Below are 10,425 nucleotides of genomic sequence, written 5' to 3'. Positions count from 1 at the left end.
CCTGTGCTAAGCATGGGGAATACATTTTATTGCACATTTTAACATGTGTACTAGTTTGGAATTTTTCGTGGTATTAACTCAAAAAAAAAAGAAAGAAACTTTTCACAAGCGAATTGAAAATCTGAAGTACATGATCATAGACAATTGCAGCACAAGGATTCGAATCACCGTATCAAAACCAGCCTAACGAGTGACGCAATATCCATTGCGTACGTGCAGGAGCACTAATTCCTCTGCCACTGACCCTCAACCGTCACAAAACCACATACAATAAGCAAATTGCGCAAAGGGGTCAATCTCTTTCTTTAAAATGTTTATAAGCTCGCCCAGCAACAGTACTCTCGAGTGCACTGTTATTGGCTCAAGGCCATATCTTGATTGGCCAATTAGAGTAAAAATATTGGACAAAAAATATTAGAGTAATAATTGAGTTTCCTTGATTCCTAGTGGAGCCCCGAGATTTCTTTTAAAAGTGTGTGCACAATATACGCGTGTTCCATAATTTGTCTAGCTTTTGGGACAAGGGCTATTTAAACGGTCGAAGTGTTCTGCCAAGACAGCCTCCAAGAATAAAAGCAATTGTAGCCAGTCCGATATTTCTCCAGCACACGGGAGGAGAGAAGATATATGATAATGAGCAAAGCGATGGACACGAAGGCGTTGTTTCCCAAGTTGAAGCCCTTCCTTGCTGTGGTGTTCCTGCAATTTGGCCTGGCAGGAATGGACATCCTATGTAAGGCGGCCCTAAACAAGGGCATGAGTAATTACGTGCTCGTCGTCTACCGCCATGCCGTCGCCACCATCGTGATTACCCCTTTCGCCATCGTCCTAGACAAGTATCTCTCTCTGTCCACCATATAATCTAAACTAACATATGTGAGAAATATTTGAGTGCTTTCCGAATTTGTTCCCACTCGACAATTTTCTTGTATCTATGACAAGCTTTTATTACTTTATCAGTGGAGTCTTGCTATACATCCTTGTTGTTTTGTCGAACAACTTTTATCGGGCCAACACTTCCGCCTTCTCCTTGCTTCGTGTAGTTTTGGTTGAATGTGAAGTCTTGAATTTGAATCGATTAATCATGTGAACATTTCTTCTTCAGGAAAACAAGGCCGAAAATGACACTCCCCATCTTTATCAGACTGATGGTGCTTAGCTTACTGGAGTAAGTATGAAGTTAAACTTATCATTGCTAATTTGTGCCTGAACACCTTTTGACATGTTGATTCTCTCTCAGGCCAGTCATTGACCAAAACTTATACTATTTGGGGATGAAGCGCACGACCGCGACATTCGCAGCTGCCATGTGCAACATTCTTCCGGCCATCACCTTCGTCATGGCTTGGATCATGCGGTAATGAACGTGTGCTAACTCCGCTCTCGACACAAGCAAATCACTCCATCGTGACCATTGGAACTTATGATTTCCATATGCGTCTTTTCATAATATCATCAAGTTTTCACCATAAAGAGATATTAATCTATGCTAAAGTTTTCACTAAAATTGGATCTGATCATGGTCCAACATACATACCTGGCACAGAACAACCAATTTGTTTGCTTTTGGAGAACCGTAAATGAACTCGATCTATCGCGGACATGATATGATAGTTCTTTCATCATAAGGTCTGACCTTCCTTTTGATTTGCGATTGGATCAGACGATAATGCCTATTGTTTAGCTTTTAAAGGCAAATAATGACTTTTCAATCACTATTGGCGTAGGCTTGAGAAGGTGCAAATGAAGAGCCTTAGGGGCCAAGCCAAGGTCTTTGGGACACTTGCAACGGTGGCCGGAGCCATGATCATGACGTTAATCAAAGGCCCAATTCTCGAATTATTTTGGACAAATGGAGGAGGGACAACCTCCAACAACATTCCAAATGGGAGTTCTAATGGTGGGATCAGCCTCCAGAATTCCATAAAGGGTTCTCTCATGATCACAGCTGGATGTTTCAGCTGGGCTTGCTTCATGATTCTCCAGGTAATTGATCCAATCTAGTCGATCTTCTCATATTGGATTAGTAGGTAAATTTAAGTTCATCAAAATTAGCGTCTCACACTCTCAAAAGGGAAGCTTTCAGAGAATGCCACGGTGTCGTTTTTTATGTGTCAAAAGGCTAATCACAAACAACAATAACACACTAATTTGCATCGGTCTCGTTTTCTTTGTAATTTCTAACAGGCGATAACACTACAAACATATCCTGCTGAGCTCTCTCTCACGGCGTGGATATGCTTTTTGGGGACAGTTGAGGGTACCGTCGTGGCTCTGGTCATGGAAAGAGGAAACGCTGCCGTCTGGTCCATCCAGTGGGACACCAAATTACTTGCAGCTGTCTACAGTGTAAGCGTTCATGACTTCATGATTATAACTGATATTCTTTTACAAACTAACTCATGAAAATTAAGCGGTGAATTATAATGCCTTCCACTATCATCACTTGTTGGTGATCCTTCATTATGAAGTTCATTAGGACATTGATTGAACCCAGGCTATAAATTTTTCCTATAAATTTTTCCTTATTTATTACTTTGTATATTTTAGACATGTAATCAACATGGCTCCTCGAGAGTTTCCCCCAGTGGCACAGGTAACTGCTTTCATTTTGTCTGTAGATGAAAGTTCCTATTTCATATATGTTTGTGCCAAATGTATTTCATACGAGCAATATTTTTACTAAAATTCCCTTTCATCTTCGAAACAAGCCTTCTCGTCTCTATTATATCAAACTTTAACTTGTGAGTTATAACATGATCGGGGAATGCAGGGAATAGTGTGCTCGGGAGTGGCTTACTACATTCAAGGAGTGGTCATGAAAGATAGAGGACCGGTTTTTGTCACGGCCTTCAGTCCTCTAAGCATGGTGATCGTCGCTGTATTGAGTACCTTCATTTTAGCCGAGCAGCTTTTCTTGGGAAGGTACTTTCTTTTTCCTCATCAAATTCTCCCCCAATTCGTGCAAAACATCAATTTAAGAAAAGTACATTATGCTAATCGATTTTGTTAAATTAGGGTTGTCGGCGCCATCGTCATCGTGGCCGGTTTATACCTTGTCGTGTGGGGCAAAAGCAAGGACTACGCGTCTTCTTCTTCGCCAATAGACGAGCAAAAAGCATTGCCGACAAAGTCGGTTGACCCAGGGGGCCACGGGAAGGAGAACTTCAGTCATGAGATGATCAAGATTAGTACAAGTAATGACAAAGAAACTCCGGAAACTAACGGAAACTGATTAGCCATTCGAGGATTTGACATTTGTAGTGACATAAAGTTCATTAATTAAGAAGATTCGACCTAATTAGTCGTTCTCGAGATAAGTCTTTGCAATTGTGAATGTTATCCAAACCTTCGGAGTTGGTACATACCGTGATTTTTGGTACGTCGATGTTTTCTGGAAGCAAAATTCATGTATGTTGTTGACACCTAACAAATATTTAATAATTCTGGAAGTTAAGTCGGAGCAGGCATTTTTCATAAACTGGCATATAGGGGTTTTTTGATAATAGAACCAAATCATCATAATCACAGGATTTTTTTCAGGTTATGACCCAAAGTGTGACAAATCTATGCAGTGGTATTCACAGAAAGCGACATGAATCGGTAACTTCAGCTATTCACTTTTGATTTTTTATAAGATTTATGATGCCTGCACTTTCATTTCTAATTAACACGAAACATTTTAAACTTTCAAAATACTCAAAATCTTGACACGTCAAATTGCATGTAGTACTTTCGCAATTTTCGAAATTTAAAATAGCAGATTTCTTAGGGAAAATGAATAATGGAAATTACAAGTAGATGAAAATCTGCCCCAGGCGATGTGTTTCTTTCTTTTATTTGGGCCCAACTTTTGTATTAAGACAATATATCAACTCGCATTGGGCCGGACACTATCAAGGAACGAAGTTGAGTTGATCCATTATGTGCAAAAATTAGTCTTTCTCGGCCTGGTCCTTGTAGACCCGAATATGTTGAACAAGAGATAACAAATAATAAGCTTGAGAGAGAGTCACCGAGAAAAGTGTCAGAAAAGTCTTAAACCTATTGCATTTATGTTAATTTCGTTCTAAATCTTTTTTTTATGCCAATTCAGTCATTCCGGCTAATTTTGGCCGGATATTGCTAACGTGGATGCCAGTCGACTTGCATGGCATCGTCAAAGCTAACGTAGGCAACTTTCAATTAAATTTTAATATTTTTTGAATTATTTATTTATTTATTTTATTCTTTTCTTTTCTTTTTTTCTTTCTTATTCTTTTTTTTCCTTCCCTTTCTTCTTCTTCTTCTAGCCGGTCGCCGGACCGACAACCAGTCAGAAGCCAGGGCCGGTGAGCCTCGCCGTCTCTCCGGATCAGGACGCTAATCAAAGGCTCGATTCTTCCGCTAGGCTTTCTTCATGATTCTTCAAGTAATTAATATAATTTAATCGATCTTTTCATGTCGGATCAATAGGTAATTTTAAGTTTTGCAAGCTTAGTGCCTTATACTCTCAGAAGAGAAACTTTTAGAGATTGGTGCGGTATAATGGTTAATCATTAGCAACAATACACACTAACTTGCGATAGTGTGTTTTGTTTTTTTTTTGGTAATTTCCAACGGACAATAACACTTCACACATATTCTCTAAGATCTCTCACATGGTTTGGATATGCTTATTAGGGACAGTCCAAGGTGCCGTTGTGGCTTTGTTCATGGAAAGAGGAAATATTGCCATTTCGTCCATGCAGTGTGACATCAAATTACTAGCAGCTATATACAGTGTAAGCACTCGCAATATCATGCCTATTTAACTGATTTTCTTTTACAAAATAACTTGTGAACATTAAGAGAGAAATTATCATGCTTTCGACTATTATCAATTTTTGTTGTGAGTAGATGCGGTGCTTGCGTGCACACGTGGAGTTGAGGTGTTCGCCCAATAAAAGTTTCTCAGATAAATTATCGTAAATTGTATGGGACGGGGAGAGAGACCCTCTTGAGGAAGATGGCGAAAGGCGTGACGACGATTATGGCAACAAAGTGTCGGTAGACGACTAGCACGTAATTGCTTGTGCCCTCGTTCAAGGCAACCTTGCAAATGATGTAAGCATCTTCTTCAATGGTGGCATTTCCCCTGCACGAAGCATATGTTGAATAAATGAAGATAAAAGTTGTTGTAGACTAAACTTCTAACAAAAAAAAAGTTCGAAAATCTTGTTTTCTTCTTTTTTTTTTACTAGTGCTAATGTTTGGTTATTAACTTGAAGATCTTGAAGACCATCTCCAAATCCTTCTCACGCACACTCACGGACACTCATATTCGGTCACGGCCAACAGGAGACTCCAGTGTGCAACTTTTGAAATCAATGAGTGCACATTAATCCACCATTGGGTCGTGCTTAAATTTTGTGGAGAGTACGATTAAACATCAAAATCTAGTTTGTCCAATGGAGATGGTAAAGAAACATCTAGAGATGGGTCTTTGAAGGAAGAAACTGAATCCTCATTTTCTGATTAAACACCATTGGGTCGTGCTATGTTAGGATAACGCTGGCCGGAGTCTCTCCCATTTTCTGGGTTTTTGTACCTTTCTCACGTAGAAAAAGCATTCTCCCGTTTCGGTTCTAAAAAGCTTTGAATCCTCGTGTTTTGCGCTTCCAATATTTCGCATCATATGAAAAATTCATATTATCTGGATTTTTGGAACATGTTCAAGTGCAAAGTTTGCGAAAGTGTATTGACTTCGGAGTGTGATTATTATGTCTGGGAATGATAAATTACCTTTTGAATTTCCTCAAACACATATATCCTCACAAACGACGTCAACCTACTTCGTTGATAATCTAGGAAATAGGTATCACTACTATCTATTCAGAGATTACACGACATTTATAGTTCATGAAAATTATAACTAATAAAAACGAATTTTATTCATCAGCGATTATCATCTCATGACTGAAGTTGTCCATTCTGTTGCCCCCACGGTCAGCCAACTCTGTTGGCAATGCTATTGGCTCGTCTATGCCCTCGGGGTCAGCCAGCCCTGTTGGCAGTGACGATTGCTCATCTACTGGTGAAGGCAATTTGTAGTCCTTGCTTTTGCCCCAAACAACAAGGTACAAACCAGCCACAATGACGATTGCACCAATAATCCTGATTTAACAATTATCATAATATAATTTTTAAAATTTGATAATTAGCATGAATTGGGGTAGAATTTTGAGGAAGAAAAAAATGTACCTTCCCAAGGTAAGCTGCTCAGCCAACATGAAGGTGCTTAAGACAGCCACAATCACCATGCTTAGAGGATTGAAGGCCGTGACGAAAACTGGTCCTCTATCTTTCATGACCACACCTTGAATGTAGTAGGCCGCTCCTGAGCAGACTATTCCCTGCATTTACCAATTATGGTATAACTTTTATTTTTTGCTAGAATGGTATAACTTGTCTAATAACAAATATGAGAAGGTAAATTTCTTGTTTCAAAGTTAAAAAGGATTTTTAGTAAATATGCTGCTCATATATTACACAAAATGAATGCAATTAGCAAAATTAAAAGTTTGATGTGTGTTAGTGCCTTAATCTTGTTGGTAGGATAATTTTGCACATTACAAGTGTACCGAATAAAAATCCAAAGTAGAATAGCTAAAAGGTTAGAGGGTAATTTCATTTCAATTTATTTGTCATTTTCTGCTGGCATAACAAAGAAACTCTTAAAAAAAATAGAACCTCTTGAAATTTGTTACTCTCTTAAAGCAAGAAGTGGATTAACGATGACATAAGCTTATGATTCTCACATTAATGCCTAGTGCAAGCTGCACAAAGTCAGTGGTCGAAACCGGTGCCACATACTAATTCGCCAACATCTGTTCCATCCCACTCATAAAAATAAATGAAGCTTAATGTCACAAGTAAATAGTGTTAGGCATTATAACGAAGAATAACCGATGACAAGAAGTGATAATAGTGGTAGGCATTATAATTTCTCCCTTAATTTTCCCAAGTTATTTTGTAAAGGAAAATCGGTTAAATAATCATGAAGTTGCAAATTCTTACACTGTAGACAGCCGCAAGTAATTTGGCATCCCAATGTATGGACCAAACGGTAGTGTTTGCTCTTTCCATGACTAGAGCCACGACGGCACCCTCAACAGTCCCCAAGAAGCATATCCAAGCCGTGAGAGAGATCTCGGTAGGATATTTTTTTAGTGTTGTTGCCTGTGGGAAATTGAAAAAAACCATGCCAATGCAAGTTAGTGTGCTATTGCTGTTTATGATTAGCCTTTTAACGCACAAAAATGCATTGGTCCAACGTGAAAAGATCGGCTAAATTAAATAATTACTTGGAGAATCACGAAGCAAGCTTGACAGAACATTCCAATTGCAATCAAGAGAGAACCCTTGATGGAATTCTGGAGGATGATCCCACTACTATCACTCCCGTTTTGAATGTTGTTGCTGGTTGTCCCTCCTCCTCGTGTCCGAAATAGTTGGAGAACCGGGCCTTTGACTAGTGTCATGATCATGGCTCCAGTGACTGTTGCAAATGTCCCAAAAACCTTAGCTTGGCTCCGAATGCTCCTCATTTTCACCTTCTCAAGTCTACGCCAGTAGTGATAAAAAAAAGTCATTAATTGCCGAAAAAAGTGAAACCATTCGGTGTTATCGTATGGTCCCATCGAAAATCAAAAGAAGATGAAACCTATATATCATAAAAAAACCATCATTTACCGCATGATGCAAGCCATGACGAAGGTGATGGCTGGAAGAATGTTGGCCATGGCAGCTCCGAATGTCGCGGTCGTGTGCTTCATCCCTAAATAGTATAAATTCTGGTCAATGACTGGCCTGAGAGACATAAGAATGAAAAAACATGTTAAAGATAATCATGAACAATTGCTCGTGAAACACCCCCCCAAAAAAAAAAAAAAACCAATTATCGTGAAACCTTACTATTGCCTTATATTTTGCGATAATTGTTAATAGAAAATGGGAAGGTCCGCACAAGAGTGACGGTCAATCTGCACCTCACATTTTCCCACACATTTTTAGCAGAGCACAATCCCCTTCTTTGGTTTCCTTTTTTCACGGCTTTTTTACTCAGGCAAGGCTAGAAAGATACATCATGGACTATAGAGTGTTGTATTCTTTATTTTTGTGTGTTGCTGCGTGAATCCTGCAAATTATTAGTCCATGAGTGATTTTTTTTTGGTTGAAAATATTGGAGGTCTACTTGGGGAGCTATCGTTAGGAACAAGCTATCATTAGGATCTAATACTGGAAAACAGCAACTAGCCTGCCTGAGTAATTTTATTTTTATTTTTTTTGAGTTGGCTGCTATATAAATGTGGGTATATTAGCTTACATGTGCATTGCAGAACTGTAGGTTCTTGGATAGACTGCACTATTATAATCTATTAGTTTAATATGTGTATCTTTCTCAGTGCTCCCTGCATTTTTTTTCATGGTAACCCCCAATATGAGAAATGAGAAGATGACAGTCTGACGAAAAACTGATAATTCAATAAGCCAGGAGAACAGTGTGTGCGTTGTGGGAATGGGACCAGATAACCCCCCATATGGGGAATGAGAAGGTGACAGTATGATATACTTACTCCAATAAGCCAAGCACCATCAGTCTGATGAAGATGGGGAGTGTCATCTTCGGCCTTGTTGTCCTGATAAAAAAGTTCCCATGATCAATATATCCAAAGTCAAGTTTAACCAAAACCAAATGATGCGAGGAGACTACCGGTGCGTGAGTGCACACGTGGAATGGAAGTGTTGGCCCAATAAAAGTTTCTTAGATAAATTGTCGTAGATTGTATGGGACGGGGAGAGAGACCTGTTGAGGATGATGGCGAAAGGCGTGATGACGATTGTGGCAACAGCGTGTCGGTAGACAACGAGCACATAATTGCTCATGCCCTCGTTCAAGGCAGCCTTGCAAATGATGTCCATTCCAGCCAGCCCGAGTTGCAAGAATACCACGAGAATGAACGGCTTCAACTTCTGAATCCACATATACATGGCCATTGCTTTGCTCAAATCGCGTAACTTCGCTCTTCTAATGTGTATTGGAGCAGTGTATCAACCTGGATAACTTTTGCTCGCGTGGAGTGTGCTGGGAATGAAACCGACCCTTTAAATCCAAAGCACTAGTTCCAGAAGTAGAAAATATTCCGCAAGACCTGCTTACATATGCTTTTGCTCGCGTTATTGTATTGGGAATGAAACTGCCCCTTTAAACGAAAAGCATTTGTTCCAAAATTTACTCATTTCTAGTCATTTTTTAGACTTGATTCCTCCTCGACGTTTGATCTAGGAATCGTAACGCATTGAAATTTCAAGCCAATTTTAAGAGTTCGAGCTTGAGATAGGTCGGTCAATACTCGAGCGCAAGTTTAGTGCCCTAATCGATCCTTCATAATTAGTACCCATTAACCCTATTCAAATCTAATTAGGCCAAATTAACTCAATTTCAATATCAATTTTGGCAAAAAATGATAATTTGGCATAATTTAGTTGAAATGACAAATCGGGACCAACAAGGCCGGGCTAGCCTAGTTGACTCGACCTGGTTCGGTCCACTTTGACCGAAACTTAATTCAGCCCATTGATTAAATTAGACAATGCCCAGGCAGGCAGCTGTTGTCACGGTTGAACCCATGTTTGGAAGCATCATTCTTGCAAGAGGTAGTAAGGCCACTTGTGAGAGCAAAATGTTTCCCAGCTCCTCTCCTTCACCAGCCACATTTACCAATGCCCATGCATTAGGGGAGAGCATGGTCTCAATGAGTGGTTCCCACACTAAAATCAAGAACCAACTATTAAAGACCGGTTCCGAATAATTGCAAAAATCGAATGCACTTATTGTGGCCACTTTTAGAATAATATATTAGATTAGATTAGATTTGGAAATTAAATGAAAACAAAAACATAAAAAGAAGAAATAATAAGTAAATAATAAAAGGAGCAAAAAATTGTTGAAAAAGGCTCAAGATCAGAAAAGTGCTTGGAAACGCACCTAAACGATAGATTTTGAGGCCTGAAAAGATTGCTGCTCGAGACCCCTTTCGGCCAAAATATTGCATTTCGAACGAGATTTTTGTAACTAGTATTATAACTCTCGTAATTCCACCGCAATAAAAAAAAAAGTGTGGCTGGTTTATTGCCAATTGCATGAATTCTTCTCTCTAAGCCCGTTTATTGGGTTTCTGCTCGTCTGAACGCTCTAAAAATTTTTAGTAGTCGCGTCCACAAGTATCGCATAAGTCTTGTAACTTCATAGATTAAGGGGATCCAATTCCGAATTCTTTTAGTGAGGAGTCAGGCCACCAAGGCCTAACCCTAATGCCTCATAATAAAAGCAAAGGGAGGAGTCGGTGCCTAGTTGATTGCTTCTTAAATGAACTCAACTAAAATTAACATAAATTAAAGTGG

The 10,425-nt window shown here is 39.3% G+C and overlaps 2 protein-coding genes and 1 long non-coding RNA gene across 3 annotated transcripts; 2 read left to right on the top strand and 1 right to left on the bottom strand.

The window, feature by feature from the left end:
* The first annotated feature begins 547 nt into the window (after positions 1 to 547).
* Positions 548 to 3,320, top strand: LOC115662420 (WAT1-related protein At2g37460-like). The gene is made up of 7 exons (XM_030584571.2): positions 548 to 836; positions 1,106 to 1,168; positions 1,241 to 1,357; positions 1,728 to 1,986; positions 2,188 to 2,349; positions 2,774 to 2,925; positions 3,019 to 3,320. The coding sequence occupies exons 1-7, from the start codon at positions 628 to 630 to the stop codon at positions 3,233 to 3,235; spliced, it is 1,179 nt and encodes a 392-aa protein (XP_030440431.1). The 5' UTR covers positions 548 to 627; the 3' UTR covers positions 3,236 to 3,320.
* Positions 3,321 to 4,298: 978 nt separating this feature from the next.
* LOC130139000 (uncharacterized) lies at positions 4,299 to 5,206 on the top strand. The gene is made up of 2 exons (XR_008817245.1): positions 4,299 to 4,455; positions 4,663 to 5,206. It is a non-coding gene; the product is annotated as an uncharacterized LOC130139000 (long non-coding RNA).
* A 49-nt stretch (positions 5,207 to 5,255) lies between these two features.
* Positions 5,256 to 9,024, bottom strand: LOC115662421 (WAT1-related protein At2g37460-like). Its single transcript, XM_030584572.2, has 7 exons — positions 8,828 to 9,024; positions 8,598 to 8,660; positions 7,714 to 7,830; positions 7,326 to 7,584; positions 7,039 to 7,200; positions 6,223 to 6,374; positions 5,256 to 6,135 (listed from the first exon to the last, which is right to left on the bottom strand). Exons 1-7 carry the CDS (start codon positions 9,016 to 9,018, stop codon positions 5,910 to 5,912), a joined length of 1,170 nt encoding a protein of 389 aa, XP_030440432.2. The 5' UTR covers positions 9,019 to 9,024; the 3' UTR covers positions 5,256 to 5,909.
* Positions 9,025 to 10,425: the final 1,401 nt, after the last annotated feature.

The sequence above is a fragment of the Syzygium oleosum genome, unplaced genomic scaffold (genome assembly GCF_021117445.2).
Source record: "Syzygium oleosum isolate NSW1041296 unplaced genomic scaffold, Sole_v2.1 Sole_v2.09, whole genome shotgun sequence".
NCBI lineage: Eukaryota > Viridiplantae > Streptophyta > Magnoliopsida > Myrtales > Myrtaceae > Syzygium > Syzygium oleosum.
Note: the sequence above shows the minus strand (reverse complement) of the source record. Positions and strands in the feature narration are given on the sequence as shown.

What these genes read in the sequence shown, in the direction of transcription:
- LOC115662420 (XM_030584571.2), top strand. Translation starts at nt 628, where the DNA reads ATGATAATGAGCAAAGCGATGGACACGAAGGCGTTGTTTCCCAAGTTG. An exon ending in TTCGCCATCGTCCTAGACAA is followed by an intron (nt 837 to 1,105) that starts GTATCTCTCTCT and finishes TTTCTTCTTCAG; the next exon opens with GAAAACAAGGCCGAAAATGA. An exon ending in TACTTGCAGCTGTCTACAGT is followed by an intron (nt 2,350 to 2,773) that starts GTAAGCGTTCAT and finishes CGGGGAATGCAG; the next exon opens with GGAATAGTGTGCTCGGGAGT.
- LOC115662421 (XM_030584572.2), bottom strand. Translation starts at nt 9,018, where the DNA reads ATGGCCATGTATATGTGGATTCAGAAGTTGAAGCCGTTCATTCTCGTG. An exon ending in CTTGCTTCGTGATTCTCCAA is followed by an intron (nt 7,201 to 7,325) that starts GTAATTATTTAA and finishes AATTTCCCACAG; the next exon opens with GCAACAACACTAAAAAAATA. An exon ending in GAGCAGCTTACCTTGGGAAG is followed by an intron (nt 6,136 to 6,222) that starts GTACATTTTTTT and finishes TTGTTAAATCAG; the next exon opens with GATTATTGGTGCAATCGTCA.